The 18,363-nt window shown below is 41.4% G+C and overlaps 1 protein-coding gene across 1 annotated transcript in view; it reads left to right on the forward strand.

Moving 5' to 3' along the window:
• LOC107109208 (peripheral plasma membrane protein CASK) overlaps positions 1 to 18,363 on the forward strand; it is a 192,949-nt gene that overhangs the window by 122,569 nt on the left and 52,017 nt on the right. Inside the window, exons 6-7 of the mRNA XM_015409770.1 lie at positions 10,205 to 10,307; positions 12,066 to 12,241. Of these exons, the coding sequence (XP_015265256.1) occupies positions 10,205 to 10,307; positions 12,066 to 12,241 (279 nt within the window). The remainder of the gene's footprint in view (positions 1 to 10,204; positions 10,308 to 12,065; positions 12,242 to 18,363) is intronic.

An 18,363-nucleotide genomic window follows, 5' to 3' on the forward strand; every position in this document is an offset into this window, starting at 1 on the left:
TGCTTGGACACTGGGGGTAGGGCTGGGGAGATGTTTTTGCTTGCCAGTGTTGGCATGTAGATAATGATGCTGCGGATTGGGAAGAGGGATTGGAAGCAAATGTTGCCACCTGGAAGCTTCCCTGTCTGGTTTATGCTTTGGTAACACTGTGCACTAAAATCTGTAGCAAGACTGAGAGACAGACTAGAGCCAAATGAGATCAGATGTGAGAGATCAGTGATGAGAATGAAACTGATATCCCTTGATGTATTTAATGTTCCTTGAAATCATCATGAGACTGGAAAGGAGTTGGAGGAAGGATTAAACATGTCTTCCTGTACTTCTTCCACAAAACACTTCCCCCAGTGTGGTAAAGAAAGAGAAAGGAGAATTCTCATTCATTGTACTGGTAAGTGGGGAAGCAGGGGTATCTGTTTTTATTTTAAATTTGCTTCCTGGTGTCATGGGTCAGCCAAGGCTCTGTGATACTGAGGACTCCCCAGAAGAGAAGGGGCTCTATGTAGCCAGCTGAGATTCAATAGAAGCCAACCAGCAGGATAGTGAGAAGCAGATATGTCAAGACTTAACAGCCAGAAGCTGATGCAAAAGAACCTCTGCCCTCCAGCACTGCCCCAGCAGGTGGAAGTCAGTTAGTTAACCCCAGGGCTCCAAAATCACCTGTACCATTGGAACAATGCAGGCAAAAGCTGAGGGAGGAGTTACAGGCTAAAAGGCGAAGTTCACATCTCCTGGCTCATCGCCAGCTGCTTGCTTTGTCTTTAAAGTCTTGCGTATCTGGGACCCACATACCTAAGGGACCTACTACAACTCCAAGATCTCTCTCTTGATCAGTCTCTGCCAGTTCAGACCCCATCAGTGTGTATTTATATTTAGGATTTTAGGCTCCAGTGTGCATCACCTTGCACTTGGCCACATTGAACCCCATTTGCCATGTTGACGCCCACTTGCCCATCCTTGACTGATCCCTTTGGAGTGCCTCACAATCCTCACTGGTTTTCACCACCCTGAACAACTTTGTATCATCTGCAAATTTCGCCACTTCACTGCTTACTCCCAACTCCAAATCATTAATGAACAAGTTAAAAAGCAGTGGACCAAGTACTGATCCCTGCGGTACCCCACTGCTTCCCACCTTCCACTGAGAAAATTACCAATTCAATTCAAAACCTTTATTGGCATGGATCAGAGTCATAAACAGTCACCCTTCAGTTCATTGATTTAACACATAGCTTCCTCATTATAAGGCAGTTACAGAAAATAGCCACCGCTTCAATAACCACTGTATTTTGTGAAGCCAATAAACGGTACAACATTCTGTCATCTGATTGTTTGACATCTTTCTTAAGTATGGCTTCTAGATAGACTGCCCGAATGTCATCATACAAACTACAGTGGAGGAATACGTGTTCGATTGTTTCAATCTCCTCTGAATCACAATCACAAAACCTAACAGAGTAGGGGATTTTCTTAAATCTTCCTGCTAAAACCGCAGAGGGGAGCACGTTAAAGCGGGCCAGCATAAATGCTCTACGCAACTGTGGAGAAGTCAAATCCAATAAGTATTGTGCAGGGGTGTTGATCGGAAAACGTGCCCATCTTAAAGGGGAGCATCTACCAGAAGCCAAGGCTCTAAGCTCTTGCATCTCAATATCAATTAATCTCTGTTTGAGCAGGGCAAAGATGTGTGCTTCAGATAAGGACATCATATCATTCACGCATAACCCTATTGAGACGATTTTCCTTTCTATAGCAGCAAACCACTCAGAGCAATGAGACTCTTCCAACAGATATGTAATAAGGCTATTGGGACAGTTCCTAAAGTGCAAACGTAGCCAAAATCTGAAGGTAATTATCCAAGCCCTTGTTTCCAAGCGTATCATATTGACTTCCAAACAAATAGCGGCGTAGGAAACACACAGGGGCAACCCTAGTATTTTCCTCACAAAATTGGATTGGAGTTGTTCTACCATTTTGTTAAAAGCTGTGATCCAAATGGGCACCCCATAAAGAAGCTTCGCTCCAATTTTGTGCTGAAACACTTTTAGGGCCGCAGGAACATACTGGTTACCCTTGGTAAAAAAGAAACGGGTTATTGCTAGCACACAGCTGTTCGCAGATTTAATTACTTCTGATCTGTGGGCTACCCACCTTGCACTATGATGAAAGTTAATTCCCAAATATTTAAAACACTTCACCTGTTCAATGGTGTTACCCTTAACACGCCACTTGATGGGTTTCCAGGAATCTCCAAACACCATTATTTTAGTTTTGTCAAAATTCACAGATAATCCGTTCAGCTCACAATATTCTATAAAATGTGCCAACAGCCTCTTTATCCCTACTTCAGACCTAGAAAGAACTACAGCATCGTCTGCAAACAATAGCAGGGGCACCGGTCGCGAGCTCATAATTGGGCTGTGACCATCAATCCTCTCTAACCCCGTGGCCAAATCATTTAAGAAAAGATTAAAAAGGAGGGGAGCCAATACACAGCCCTGCTTAACCCCAGAGAAAATTACCCATTTATACTCACTCTCTGTTTTCTATTAATTAGCCAGTTTTGGGGTAATCCCATGATTTTTGAGCTTACTTAGGAGCCTTTGATGAGGAATTTTATCAAAAGCTTTCTGGAAGTCAAGGTAAACAATGTCTATTGTATCCCCCTTGTCCACATGCTTGTTCACCCCCTCAAAGAACATTAACAGGTTAGTGAGACAAGATCTTCCCTTACAGAACCCATGCTGAGTCTGCCTCAATAGGCACGAGTACAGCAACTGTTGCAGTGATGAAAATAAGTGGTCTACTGGAGTGTTGGCAGAATATTTGGAAGGCACTTAGGACACTACTGCAAGGTCATTACCTAAATAACAATTTGTAGAAATGTCAGCATACATTTTGAAACCTGAGTTGGAGACAGAGAAACATTGTTGGATTTACCATGATACAAGGTGAAGTGTGTGTTTTGGGCAGCAGATTATAAAGGGAATGTGATTTTCTTTTGAACAAGTCATCTTGCCATTTTTTGCAGCATTTGCAAAAATATCTGAAATATTTGCAGAGTCATATACCCTCTGTGCAAAAATATTCCAAGAAATTCTGTTAATAATCTAAGTTAACATTCTCCTGCAAGAAAAGCTTCAAGGGAGAATCTAGTATGAAAATGATGAATTAGACTTCATTGAAGTTTCATTAATACCCTTCCCTCTCCCACTCAATTGAACTAGGACATGGGAGTTTTATCTTACTTTAGTAAGTATTAACTGTTTTGCCAATATTTGGAATGCTGCATATTACTGATGTTTATTAGTTTAGAAAAATAGGGACTGGTCTTCAGATTTTTCTTGATTAGATTAGAATCAGTATATCTAATTCTCAACTCAGCCATCTGAGGATATTTAAATTCAGAGACTGCAGTCCTGAATGAACCAGACAGATCTTTCTACAAACCTGGAAAAACCTAGATTTGCAGAAAAGTCTGAGATCTTTTTTTAAAAAATGAGAGTTTAAAAAATCCATATTGATAAAAGGAGTGTCTGCAGCTTTCAGAAATGAATGCTGTCAGTGGCTATTGCTAGCAACCACAACAGTTTTGCCAGTGTTCCAGGTTTGGTTTCTGTCAGTAAAGGCAAAGGGGCGAAGGGCCCTTTTCAGGGCTGTTTTGGCTTTTGAGGGAAAACTCTTTGGGGCCAGGGCTGCCAGCAAATCACTGTGTGACTTTCTGCCACATGATTTGAATAACGCACCTAGCACTAGCTGCTTGCTGCTGTTTAGCCAGTGTGGTGTAGTGGTTAGTTTCAGACTAGAACCTTGAATTCCTGTACTACTGTGGAAGCTCACTGGGTGACCTTGCTTCCAGTAGCAAAAAATATTTTGTACTTGTGATGTGATATAAATAAACTGAAAAATATGATAAGGAACAAAACACAATGTGAAAACAAGTACAATTCAAAATGACTTGCTATGGTAATATGCTTGCCAGAAATGGGAAAATGTCTTCTATTAGAATTTTGAAAGACTGTTTGCAGTATTAACATATGACAGATGATTTAAGACACTCAAAATTAAAGAAAATATTACTACACGAATACAATTAAAACTGATTTTCAATTTTGCATTTGTCATTCTCTGTAACAGAAGCCAGTATGGCGTTCCCATTTTCCTTTATAGTAGACAGAACAATCAATCTTCGACGTGGTCTCTGTGCATTCACACCCATGGGATCTAGTGCGTACGCGCTGGATCGATCCGCATAGTAGCAAGCTCTTTTAATGGATTTTCGCGCTCAGGCATACGCAGGAACCCCACCGCGCATGCCCAGAGGGGAGGGCGCGGACATCCCGCCAGTTCCTTTCTTACCGCCGCGTTGGAAAGACCTCTTTCTCGTCGGTCTGATCGGTTTGCTTTTTTGGCTTTTGCCTCACAGCTCTTCGGATTTTTCCCCATTTTATCCTTTTTTCTTCAGTGTTTCTTTGTTTGTTCTTTAAAAAACTTTTAAAAACTGAACAACTTTATTTTACGAGGGGGAAGTTGCCAGTTTACCTCAGTGTGGCCTTCGGGCTACCCCACCCCTTCTTTCTTCTTCACTGTTTATTTTTATGGAGAAGAAGTGGGGCTTTTTTAACCGGTGCTAGGGTTGCGGCAGTAAACTTGCTCCACCTGACCATCACACCCTGTGTATTGACTTGAATTCTGTCGCCACTGCACTCGCTTTTCCAACCAGACACGAAAAAACAGAGCTGCGCGCCTTAAAGTGGCGCTCCTTGAGTCAACGTTGCATCCTCCCACAATGATTGAGTCCAAGAGGCCTTTGACATCGACGGCTCCGGCATCGAGGCCCTCTTCCGACATTGGCCAATCGACGTCGAAGTCTCCGGCATCGAAGGCGCAGTCTTCCGCTTCTACTCCAAAGAAAAAGCCGAAGTCCACTAAGGAGCACAAGTCCGCCAAAAAGGGCTCCTCTAAGTCCCTAAAGGTGACAAAGACGGGAAAGGTAGCAGCGACTGCACTGGGTAATGCCCCTTCTTCCGATACCGCTCTACCAAAGTCAAAACCACCGGCATCGAAGGCGCAATCCTCCGCTTCCACGCCAGTAAAAATGAAGGCCAAACCAAATCCCTCGCTGACTTGGGACTTTCCCACTCATCGTTATGTGTTTATTTGGCCGCCCTTTCGGCCTACCATGTTCAAGTTGACGGATGCACACTGTTTTCCCATCCACTTTCAAAACGTTTTTTAAAAGGTTTGTTGCGTCTCTACCCTCCTGTCAAAACTCCTGTCATTCCCTGGGACCTTCCTCTAGTTCTTCGCCAGCTCACGAGGAAACCCTTTGAGCCACTCGCAATTTGCGATATGAAATGTCTGTCATGGAAGACGGCCTTTTTGGTTGTTGTCACCTCTGCAAGGCGAGTTGGAGAAATACTGGCTTTCAGGCATGACACGCCATACTTGTCCTTTTTGCCAGACAGCATACGCCTCGTACCTGACATCTCGTTCCTGCAAAAGGTAGTATCAGAATTCCACCTACAGGCACCTACAGGCAGAGGTCTTCCTCCCGGATTTCTTCCCGGCTCTGACATCCTCAGAGGACAGACTGTTCCACACCTTTGATGTGAAGCATGCGCTCCTGTTCGATCTGAACAGAACCCGTCCGATGAGACGTGATTCCCAACTATTCGTCTCGTACGTACCATCAAGGCTGGGGACTCGCATCACGGCTCAGTGCCTCTCAAGGTGGATTGCGGGTCTCATCCACCTCTGTTACCTGGTTGCCAAATAGCCATTGCCCAGCCCTATCAGGGCTCATTCAACTCGAGCTATTGCAGCTTCAACTGCCTTCCTCCAGGGAGTGCCCCTGACGGACATTTGCAAAGCCGCTACGTGGGCCATGCCTAACACCTGTATCAGGCACTACGCCCTAGACGTCCGCAAAAACTCAAAAAACCAACATGGGACGTCGCATTCTATCTTCAGCTACGCAGTAAAGGACCTGCCAGCACCCTTCTCCAGGTTGGCCACTGCTCGCTAATCTCCCATGAGTGTGAAGCACAGAGACCATGTTGAAGATAAACAGGTTGCTTACCTGTAACTGGTTATCTTCGAGTGGTCATCTGTGCATTCACACCACCCGCCCTCCTGCCCTGCTGCTGCCAGCTTCTACAATTTCAATAGGGGTTGATTTGCGGCGGTTTGAAGGAACTGGTGGGATGTCCGCGCCCTCCCCTCTGGGCATGTGCGGTGGGGTTCCTGTGCATGCCCGAGGTCTGGGCGCGGAAATCCGTTAAAAGAGCTTGCTACAATGCCGATCGATCCAGCGCTTGCGCACTGGATCCCATGGGTGTGAATGCACAGATGACCACTCGAAGATCACCAGTTACAGGTAAGCAACCTGTTTTTACATTGCCTATTATTGCAACAGTCCAGACTATGAAACAAAAAACATATACTTTAGGGGGGTTTATTACCACTTTAGAATGCTGTACAGATCTGTTGATTTTTATAGAATAACCATCCAGGCTAATCAAACCTGGCCATACTGTGAATGTACATGTTCATGTAAAATAGATTTCCCACAATGTTTTAGAAAGTCAAGGCCAGGAGCCTTGTGTTTTGTGTTATATGATACGGCATTTTAAAGGGGAGACAGAAGAGCAGTATAATGTCCTCAGTGGCAACAGTAAGCAAATAAATATGGACAGAATTCCTTTTGCAATGAAACCACAGAAAGACATAGACAACAGTAATATTACCAATCAGTTCAGTGATAAAAATTACTGAATGCAGCAATAGTAAAGCAAAAGACACTGTTATGAGGCAATCTGTAGCATTTTGTAGTTCTGCAAAGGGTTTTCCAGTCTCATTTGGGTGTTACTGGAGATTCTTTCAGTAGTTGAAAACTTCAGGAATTTGGAAGCATCCTTCCTCACCAGGGCTGTCTTATTCATTCAGTATGAACGTCAAAATCCTTAGTGAATCTTCACTACAAAGATACCTGTTCATGTGCACATTGCTGTACTTATATGCAAAAAAAGAAAGAACAGTAAAAAGAGTTGATGTATATAATCTGTTAAATGCTTTGCTGTCAGTTTATATGGAAAACAGATTTGCTTTACTGATAGAGTAAAATGCACTCTCTAGCCTTTTCTAAGAGAAAGTTTATAGACAAGTTTGAGTAACAGCTATTTGGTTTATTGAAACATTTTACTTCATGGTAAATGATAACTTCTCTCTTTCTTCCTTCTCTAAAAAAATTAACAGAAAGTAGACTTCAGTTTCAGACGTCCCCCCAAAATTGTCTCAGACCAGCATTCTCAGTGCTTAGACCATTGCTTAGATACACAAGCATAAGTGCATTGCTGGGGTGTGTAATTTAATTGCATTAATTTCAAGCAGTCCATAAAGCTGAACTGCTTTAAAGCTTCCTTCCAACTGCAAGCCTCATTGAGTTCATGTTTATACAGCGGCAGTTCTTGATGGGAGAGAGGTTCTTATTACTAGCCTTCAGTCTGGAAGATGAAATAATAAATATTCTAGAAGTTTATTTTGTAAGGTGCTTTAATAGTATGAATCTACATTTGTTCTGTTCACCTTATCTGGTTTGTATTTAACTTGTTTCAACACTGCTCTGATATTTATTGCTGGCCTACCTTATGGTTATGGTGTTACTGCTTTGTTGAAAATGCTATCGCTATAATGGTTTAGATTCTGGCCATAATAATTAACTCACAGCGAGAAACCAAAGCACAAGAACGATAATGGTTTAATACTGTTTGCAGTATTGTGATACAAATGTCACATGCCTATGTTAGAATGCCTTGAAATTCTTTAGCCGTTATACTTTTTCTAGGAAATACCTACTTCACAACATTTAACAGGTATTGTACATTTTCCATGTAACAGCAAGAATAATAAGACATGGAAGATGTATGATTGGGCTCTCCTGTGCTGTTTTTCCAGAGGCAAAATTTGCTGCCCCCCCCCCTTCCCTGTGTCAGAAAGGCATTTGCAACAAATCTTGACTTAAAAAAAATTCCTCATAGTCATGGGCCTCTTACATTAGGTATAATTTTGCAACATTTTTTGTTGTTGAGAGGCCTTTCATGCTTTTTAGTTGTGAACAGAAGTTTCAAAAGCAAATGAAGCTACAAAATTGAAGCCAGATAATAGCTATATGGCACAAAAAGAGCCCATCTATCTAGTACAAGGTTTTCTTTTTAATTCCAAGTCTACTTTTTTTGTTTTCTATTCTGTAGATTGAGAGCCTGTGAGCACAGACCATTTTATTCCTTATTGCACGTAGTATTCATTAGGTGCTTTTATACAAAAATAAAGATAATGAAGGGTCTGACACATGAAGCTGCCTTATACTGAACCAGACCCTTGGTCCATCAAGGTCACTATTGTGTACTCAGAGACTGACAGCAGCTCTCCAAGGTCTTTCACATCACCTACTGCGTGGTCCATTTAACTGGAGGTGTCAGGGATTGAACCTGGGATCTTCTGCATGCCAAGCAGATGTTTTGCCACTAAGCCACAGCCCTTCCCAAATCCAATCCAGCGGGAGGTCTTCACCCACTTAAATAGGTTTCTGCACACAGATTTTGTTCCAGATTGGGGGCCACTAATTTGAAAGGGGGGTACAATGCTGGCATTTCTTTTGTGCCCCCGCCTCCAGAAAAACCAACAACAACCTCAGTCTGTTTTTGTAGCAGCCAGAAGTATAGTGGGGGGGGGTGTTGGTGTTTTGTGTGAAAAATCTGTGCTTTTAGGAAGGAACAGGGAAGACAGGACCTAGATTCTAAAATAATAATAGCTATTTTCTTAATTTTAATCTAATTCATATATTGAAAAAAATGGTTCATTTCAGGACAAGCATCAAAATCTGAAATGAGATGCTGCCTTTACAAGCACTAGACTAGTATATTGTTTGGAATACAACTTTGGCAAGTCAAAGCATGAGCCTTTAAAAGGTTTAGAATTACACACTTTTACTTAGTATGTATGTTTATTTCTTTTAAATGGGCAGTAATCTGAACTAATGCAGCAGCTAGATTCGAGTCCAGTAGCAATTTAGAGACCAACAAGATTTTTCAGATATAAACTTTTGAGAATCAAAGTTCCCTTTGTCTCTAAGGTCCTATTGGACTCAAATCTAGCTATTCTACTGCAGACTAACATGGCTACCCTCTAAAACTAATGCACCATTGTTAAGCTCATTTGGGAGTCCTACTGAAAATGGAGCTGGATTAAAAGAAATAGGATTGGGTTGTAAATAGATGCAGAAGGAAAATACAAGTTGAATATGTCCTTGACAAAAAAAATCTTAATTTCACTACATGCAGTTTTTTAAAATGTACTTATTAGAAAAAATAGCATGTTGAAATTTGTACTAAAACCTGTCTTACGGTAGATGTAACAAAAATATACTTACTCTGTATTTCTTCCAGCCATCTCTGAGTGCAGGGAGCATCACTGAAGCAAGGGGCAATTTCACTTGCTACTAATTTTCCTCCTCTCTACAACCTTCTCAGTTGCATGGCTTTTTATTTGTCAGGGTCCCGCAGTCCCTGGAATCACCTTTTCAGTATTCACAGGAGGTTGCTGGGGGATGGACAAAGATGGAAAAGAACCACCTCTGCCTGCACTTTCCATTGGCAATATTTATTTTTAATTTTATTTATTTAAAACATTCATTAGCTGCCTTCCCCCTTTATGGAACTCAAGGCCTTGAGTTTGGTTTGGTGTAGTGGTTAAGAGTGGCGGACTTTAATCTGGAGAACCAGGTCTGATTCCCCGCTTCTCCACATGAAGCCTGTTGGGTGATCTTGGGTCAGTCACAGTTCTCTCAGAACTCTCTCAGCCCCACCTACCTCACAGGGTGTCTGTTGTGGGGAGAGGAAGGGAAGTAAGCTGCTCTGAGAACTCCTTCAGGTAGTGAAGGGCAGGGTATAAAAATAAATTCTTCTCCTTCTTCCCATTAGAGCTGTACATGATCTCTTTCATGAATACTGGAAATAATTCTTTGAAGACCAGCACCAGTGAATAAATAGAAAATATAGTGCATGTGGCACACATCAGGGCATAAAGAATATAAAATGAAAAGTTCTATTGTAAAGGCATGACCATTTTAGCATCTTGTCTATCACCATAATAATTTTTATAGAGTGTTGCAGTTTTTATTTAAATGTCAGGGATTTTGTTTTTTCAGCCACACTGTGTGCTACTTGCCTCAAAGGAAAATTCAGCACCTGTAAAACTTGGAGGTTTTGGCGTTGCTATTCAATTAGGGGAATCAGGACTCGTAGCTGGAGGTAAGAAATGGCTATGTTTCATTCCCTGTTGCTCAGATTAAGTATTTTCTCCCTTGGATCTTCACCCTAGCTAAAAGCTTTTAAAGATAAATTCAGGATCAGCTATAGAAAGTGGCTCGTCTATAGAAAAGCAAGAAAAATCTAACTGTGAAACTTGAATTTTCTGCAAATGAACACAGTAATTTAGTCTGCATGTGCAAATGGCATTCTGAAATCAGTAGAATGTAAGTAATTAACCAGCCATTCTGTAGACTGTCTCAGTGTATACTGTAAGCTGATTTAATGATTTAATTATTATAATGTACTGGTAACAGCTTAAAACATTTCTGCAGATGCAGTGTAAACAGGGAGGGAAGAGGGACACATCTTACCAGGTCCATGCCTTACTAGCCCCTTCAAGGTTGGAGTCCAGTGGCACCTTTAAGACCAATAAAGTTTTATTCTAGGTGTGAGCTTTCATTTGCACGCACACTTCCTCAGACACATTGCACACGAAAGCTCACACTTTGAATAAAACATTGTTGGTCTTAAAGGTGCCACTGGACTCAAACTTTGTTCTGCTGCTTCAGACCAACACAGCTACCCACCTGAATCTAGCCCCTTCAAGAAACTGTTTCCATGAAATCTGTTTCTTAGTGATACCTGAGCATGGCATTGCAAGATTGTGACAAAGACTTTACCCTAAGCATATTGCGTTTATACTCAGCAAAGGCCCATCAAATTTAATGGATGAGAGCAAAGTGCAGAGTTCCAATCTTCTCTCTAGTCTACTCTCATACCTCTGCTCTTTGTCACTGAAGCCATTGTATCAAGCAGAGCAAGGGTTGTGGCTGTGTTCATTTCTAAAAAGCTGCCTCTGTCCCCCTGTTCCTGTATGGCCTCTAATTCTTGAGGATGAAATAAAGAATGCTTCCGCCCAATCCAGAAATAATCTTCCCTTCCTTACTGGACTGTGCTCATTTACATTCCTGAACATGATTTTTTTTTGGGGGGGGGGGTTGCAATGGGGGAGAGAGTTGGATACACACTGCCTGGCCATCCAACTTTGCAGTTTCTTCAAGAAGAAGGAGAAGGTCATTGTTTATTAATTAATTGATTGATTGATTGATTTGATTTATATACTGCCCTCCCCGTAAACGGGCTCAGGGCAGTTTACATCAATTAATATAATTAACTCACCCTCCCCCAGACTCCTACTTAGTGACTTGTTCACTCAATATTATGGTACACAGGTTATGCCATAGGCATGAATAACTCCCATGCAGTTCTATGGAAGACTGTAAAGACACAAACTCAGAGAACAATTGTAGGGGGAGGCTAACTGACCTCGGCAACCTGATGATTTCAGTATCTGGAAAGAGAAGCAATTTTTACCCCCTTTCAATTGTGTCTCACCCAGTTGGTTTGTTTCTTGGAGATGAATGGAACCCTTTAAGAGCCAATGCAGCCCCTATCTATCAGTATCTGCCCTGCGATCTTATTTCTTGGTTATTTAAGGTGTATATAGAATGTTAGGTGAGTCTATATATAGTGTATAACTAAAGCACAAGCCTGTGTGCGAGTGCATGCTGATTCCTAGTGCATGCTGTAGCCATATCTTGGGGAAAGAATCTGTGACAGACTTTGGTTGTAAAATGTAGTCAGCTAATATTTTTGTGTGTGTTAATGCCCAGGTTATTAAAATTTAACTTGTATTACTGTACCACAAACTTAGTGTGCCACCCTTGAAAACTGAAGTTGTTTTGTATTTTCCTTTAGGACGGGTAGGAACACCTCATTTTATGGCCCCAGAAGTAGTAAAAAGAGAGCCTTATGGAAAGCCTGTAGATGTGTGGGGCTGTGGAGTGATTCTTTTTATTCTGCTTAGTGGTTGTTTGCCTTTTTATGGAACAAAGGAAAGGTTATTTGAAGGCATTATCAAAGGAAAGTATAAGGTAAGTGGTAGCATACATGTCTGCATTTCTCTGAAGAAAAAACTGTTATATTTCTATAAAATATTTCTGTGGAAAATGTCTTTGTGTATGAAAGCAGTGATGGCGCTGGAATGTCCTTCCTACAGTTGCTAGCAGAGTAGTATATATAAATTAGCACAACCCCCCCCCCCCAGGTGTATGAATCAGAGCTGCATCTCTGAGAGTAGTTCTGCACACTTGAACACTCTAGCGGTTTCTGTATTAATGCTGTGCACAGGCATAAAGCTCATCAGTGTGCATGCACAGATGACCACTCAAAGAAGAACAGTTACAGATGAGCAGCCTGTTTTTCTGCAGGTGCTGCTCTGCTAATGCCAAACAGGAACCAAACCAGTGCAGCAGAAATGACTGGAAAGTGAGAAAGTTCATGAGAAAGACGCAGTGTGAAGGGTAGCACATAAATCAAAGGCAGAAAGCGGTATAGGAATGATGGAAAGTCAATTTGCATATTACACAAAGCAAAACTGGTTTCCCATTGACTGTATACTTATACTATTCATGTGTTTATCATTAAAACATAAGAGTCCTGCTGGATCAAATGAAAATGCAGAATTCTGCTGAGGCTAGCCAGGTGCCTCTGGGAAGCTAGTAATCAGAAGACAGTACTGCTTCCCTGTTGTTGTTTCCCCTCCTCTGATATTCTTAGTAGGACGAACTAAGCCTATATTGGCTATCATTACTTCTGTGTGCCAGCTTAATATTCTGGTATGCATTTTACAATGCCCGAAACCCAATTTGGGATAGCCAATGAGCTAGTCAGCTATGTGCAATAATTGAGTCATCCATAAATTTAGAGACCTGAGAGATAGGATTTTTAAGTTAGTTGAGAAATTTTAATGTTTCAGAAGCAGGATCTGCCCATGGTTATCTATGTGTTGATCACATCTAGATTAACATGCACTCTGTGTGCACCTTTGAAAATGTTTCAGAAGGCTCTGTTCATAATGCCACAGCAAGGCTGCTGACCAGTAGTGTTTTAAAAGAGCCTCACTGGATGCCTGTTCACTTCCAGGCAAAATTGAAAGTGCTGGCTTTAAAGTTTTAAATGGCTTGGGACCAGAGAGCTGAAACGGCCACCTGCTCCCTGCTCCCATATGAACCTGCCCAAGTATTGAAATGATCTGTGACTGGACCTTTAGTGTCTCCTGTCATTAAAAGTGAAGTGAGTAGCCTCTTCTATGTTGGCACCCTATCTGTAGAGCATCCTCCTCATCGGTACCCAATATTTTCAGTGTCAGGCATTAGGACAAGGTTCTGTCAAGGAGGGGCTTTGGCTCACTGGCAGAGCATCTGCTTGGCATGCAGAAGATCCAAGGTTCAATCCCCAGCATATCCAGTTAAAAGGATCAGGTAGGACATGATGTGAAAGGCCTCAGCCTGAGACCCTGGAGAGCTGCTGCTGGTCTGAGTAGACAATACTGACTTTGATGGACCAAGGGGCTGATTCAGTATAAGGGCAGCTTCATGTGTTCATGTGTTTACTAAGACCTTTGATTAATTTTGTATATATTTAGGGAATTTTTATGCCACCTCTCCAGAGAACTGCTGAAGAGGCATACAAATAAAAACAATACCAAAAACCCCACAAAACAACATAAATTATTAATTCAAAAAACAAGCCAGGGGCATAAAAACCGCTTAAAATAACCATTGAACAGCCTAAAAAAATCTGTAGAACAGGCTAGAAGCTGACCATAAAACAGCTAAAACAATAAAACTGCTTAACTAAAAGCCCAAACAAGAAGTAATGCTTTGTTCTGGTACTTAAAAAACAATATGGTAATCCACCTTGAGTCTCTGTGAGAAATGTGGGCTATAAATAACATAAATAAATAAATGATAGGTTCTAGGGGAGCCTCTATGGGGAAGACATTCCAAATGTGAGTTGCCACCACTGAAAATACCCTGTCTCTATTTTCAGTCCTCCTTACATGTGTGGGTAGGGGCACAGAGAGCAGGGTTTGGGAGGCAACTTATGAGTAGGTTTTTAACTGAGATGTTACTGCGAGTTGGTTTACTGTTGACATATATTGTGTATTGATTTTTACATCTTTTTAAATTGTTTATAGTTTATTGAATTTATTATTGAACTGTGATTTTGTGCATTTTTCTGAAAGCTAGCCTCAAAAGTCTGAGGGGCAATGTCTAAATGTCATTGATTATAGCCAAATGACATTGATCCTCTATTAATTTGTTCTCACTTTTTAAAGAAAGCCATCACCACTTCATGTGGCAATGAATTCCATGTAGATAAAATGGCATTGTATAAAATATTCTGTTTTTCTTCTGAATTTATTGCCAATCTATTTTGTTGTGTGTCACTGAGTTCTAGTAGTATAAGATAGTGGAGAAATGTATCCCCTCTTGCCACATCATTCATAATTATATAAACCCATATTAGAGTTGACACATTTTGGCTGGCTTTGTAACAAGCCAAAACTTCTGTTGCCAGGATGTTCACTAGTCCTGCAGTGGAGAGAGGTAGTGTCTTGTCTGTGACAGTGTGCTGATCTTCAAGTGTTACATGAAGTCCCCTGCCCCCTTTCCCAGCTCCATGTTCAGAAGGAGGGTTGGAGCACGCAGTGCAACATGGCCATCTTCCCATCCCTCCTGTAGAGTTTGAAACTATGGAAGGGAGCAAAATAATATCCCTAAAAGTCAGGCTGTGCTTTGGAGGCTCTCCAGTCCCCCAATTCAGTCTCTGGGATTTGTCACACTCACCAGAGGCAGGAGAGAATCTCACTATAGTTAACTTGACAAGCAGATTTATGAACTTCTGTCGTCTCTTTTCCTGTTGTTGTTACATCCATACTTTATGCATTTCGGTGACAGGTAAAATACTTTAAAAAGCAATGCATTAAGTTGCTCTAAAAGACAATTTAGTTTTCTGCAGAATAAATACTGAAGCTTGCAATAGAGTTCTCACACCTGTGCCATTTAAAACTCTTTTAATTTTGGGTAATATGCAGTGATTTTGCAAGAACTAAAACAAATCCACCTACAATATTTATGAAAGACCAAAAGCCCTGGGGATCAAGACAAACATAGAGTTCTCACATTAATGGCAATAGCATAAATAAGAGCTTTTCTTTTTTTTTTGGCCCCCTGAAGGGGAATTTTTTATTTGCATTTCTATAAAACTACAACAGAAATTGGGGAGGGAGAGTCTACAATCTATAGAAGAAAGTAAAAAGAACCTAACTAAAAACCCAAGAATGGAGGTTTTACAATGCTTAAAACATAGTTGTTACTCTTATACAGTTACCTTCACACATGAAGAGTGCCTGCCAATCGTCGCTTCTGCTGACTAAACCAGCTTATCTGACTGAACAGAGAGTAATTCCAAAGCTATAACACACATAATCACAGCCCTTAATTAAAAAATAGCATCTCCACACTTTACTCCCCCCCCCATAGGCAAGATCTTTATAACCAATGTGTACAGGTCTTTGCCCACCCAAGCCAGTTCAGGAATTCGAGGGAATCCTGTACTTTTCAGTACATTAAACAACAAGCCACGAGACAGTCTGTACCATCTCTGGTCTTCACAACAATTTGCCACCAGAACCTCTTTTCACTAGTCCCTGCCTTTCCTAAGGGAGAGATTCCAAACCCTTAGTTGGCATCTGGGAGAGAACACCTTAGCAACTCATTCCAGAGATGCACACTTTTTACCAAGGTAGCGTATGGGTTGAGTGTTTAGGCCACAGGATTTAGCCTTGGAATTCAGGTACAACATCAGAAACCATTTAACAATCAGAAGGATCTTTATTCAGTACAGAGATTAGCATAGACTACCAGAGATTACAAAATAACAAAGGCTAGGGCGGTTTGCCTTAACTAAACATTAATGATTCATAGTTACCAAGTCAGAACATCCACAGTTCCAGATAGTCCAAGTACCAAGGGATTTTGAGTAGAAATCCCACCCTTGCACCTATGTGCTCCAGTTCACAAAGCAACTCTTTGTCTCTCACGAGGCAGCATTTCCAGGTGCAATAAAACAGGCAGCAAGAGGAAGAAGGGAGAGCTAAGCAAGAGAGCAGCCAGAGCAAGCAAGCGACTCACTCCCATAGTGATCGATCAATTATAGCCCAATTCCAGTCACAATTAGCCGTGGCCATCAGCCAACTGCGAGTGGGCATGGGTGTGGGGATAGGCTAGAAGTTTGGAGCCCTGCCTGCAGTCAGGTGACCCAAACTCCAGCTACTTCATGGTCTATGTGACTAGTCGCATGTGGGCCAGAAAGAGTAGCCATGAGGTCTGGCGTTTGGCATGGAAATGTGAAAGAATGTGGGTTATTGAGGCCATGTGGCCCCCACCATTTGGCTTGCAACAGGAAACAAGACACAGCATGTTATCAAAAAGACATTAAGCTAACATATACACTTCCCCTTAATTTGTTCCGTTAAGCAGAAGTAGACATTTGGAAAACCCATGAGGACTTGTGGGGAGGTCTCATTTTTCCACATCCTCTCTCTCTCTCTCTTGCTTTTCCTCTTTCCATCTCCTGACGGCACTTGCAGCCTCTCCCCTACTTATCTCCCCCAATTTTCATCTTTCCTTCCCAGTGGCAGCCCCTTTCCTTTCCTCTCCCACTCACCTACCTTGTTCCTTTTCTCCCTTGGCCCAGTCATTCTCCTCTCCCCCCCCCCAATTTCTTCTTTTCCCTTCTTCCCCATCTTCAGCTTTCCCTTTTTTGCTCCTGTCCAGCTTTACCCTTTCTTCCTCCTATCTTTGACCTTTTTACCACCACCCCCGCAAACGGTAACTGAACCTTAGAAACCTCAGCAATGTTAGCTTGAGGTTGCCAGGATCTCACAGCATAGTTTCATGACTCCACAATGGCATACTTTTCTTGAAGAAGTAGAATTATTTTAACCCTTTTTTTTACAATCCATATTTTATGCAAACCTGAGGCTTCTCCCAGGCTTGTTTAAAAGAAAACACCTTTTCTGTCCCTGACCCTGTATTGTATATTTATCTACACTATGGCCCAGTTCAGAATTAAATATTCAAAGAACTATGCAAGGCATTGAGGACCTGGCCCAGAAATACTGTTTCATAAATATTATTCAGCTGTGGCTTTGACTTCTTTCATTAAGCATTATTTGCCCCCAAGAATATCTTTGCAATCATAAAAGCTAGAAAGTCCATCTTTCCCCTTATATCTCCATGATGAAATGGGTTAGAGACTTCCTTTTTAAAAAATGAAAGCTGGGCATTAAGAGAAGCTTAATAAATCATTCTAATGTTATTTCGCTGTACAATGTAGCACTGGATACCCCAGAAGTCCTCTGATGATACAGCCGAAAACGGCAGCTGTGGGGCTGAGGAATGATGCCAATGTGGGTGGAACCTTCAAAAATGTACACCTTCCTGTCTGCACTGGGAGCAGGTCTCCTTGACTATGATATTTCCAAGAACATTTTGTAGGGGATTTTCAGTGTGCCTTGAAATGTCTAATTTTTTCATTGGAATATTTTTAAAAACTTCTTTAAAAACTATATGCAACTATCCCATCTGCACTCCCAACTTTTATCTTTTCTCCCAGATCCTCTCATCTCCGGGTCCAATACAGTGCAGAGGTCTAGGGTTTCAAGGGCAGATTAAAACCCAGATAAAGGCAAGAAAAGGAATTGAAGTAGGTAGCTCAAATCTGGTTTTAAGAAAGGAAACTAAATATGGTAATAATGACAAGAGTATATTGTAGCAAAAGATCCATTGATGAGATTTGATAGTCTTTGATCATCAGGAGGCTGCCTTATTTGCTGCCAGTTGACATGATTGAGTTAGGTATTCTTTCTCTTTATTCTCTGCCTTTTATTCTGTGCTTAGAGACTTATTTGCTTCCATGTAGAATGTAAAAGGAATGCTGATCTCAGGTTCCAAGATGGAGGGAACAAGAATTAAATAGAAGCAGAGTGATAACAATTGCAAGCCTTTGATAGGCTAGGATTATGATAAAAATTTATGTCATAATAAATGTTATTTATGGACACATACTTTTTTTTTTTACTGTCTTGGTTCAATATCTGAATTTCTTTGGTATGCTGTTTGCACAGCTCAAGGAATGTCCCATC

Source organism: Gekko japonicus, unplaced genomic scaffold (genome assembly GCF_001447785.1).
Source record: "Gekko japonicus isolate JY-2015 unplaced genomic scaffold, Gekko_japonicus_V1.1 scaffold4, whole genome shotgun sequence".
In the NCBI taxonomy this organism is placed as follows: Eukaryota; Metazoa; Chordata; class Lepidosauria; order Squamata; family Gekkonidae; genus Gekko; species Gekko japonicus.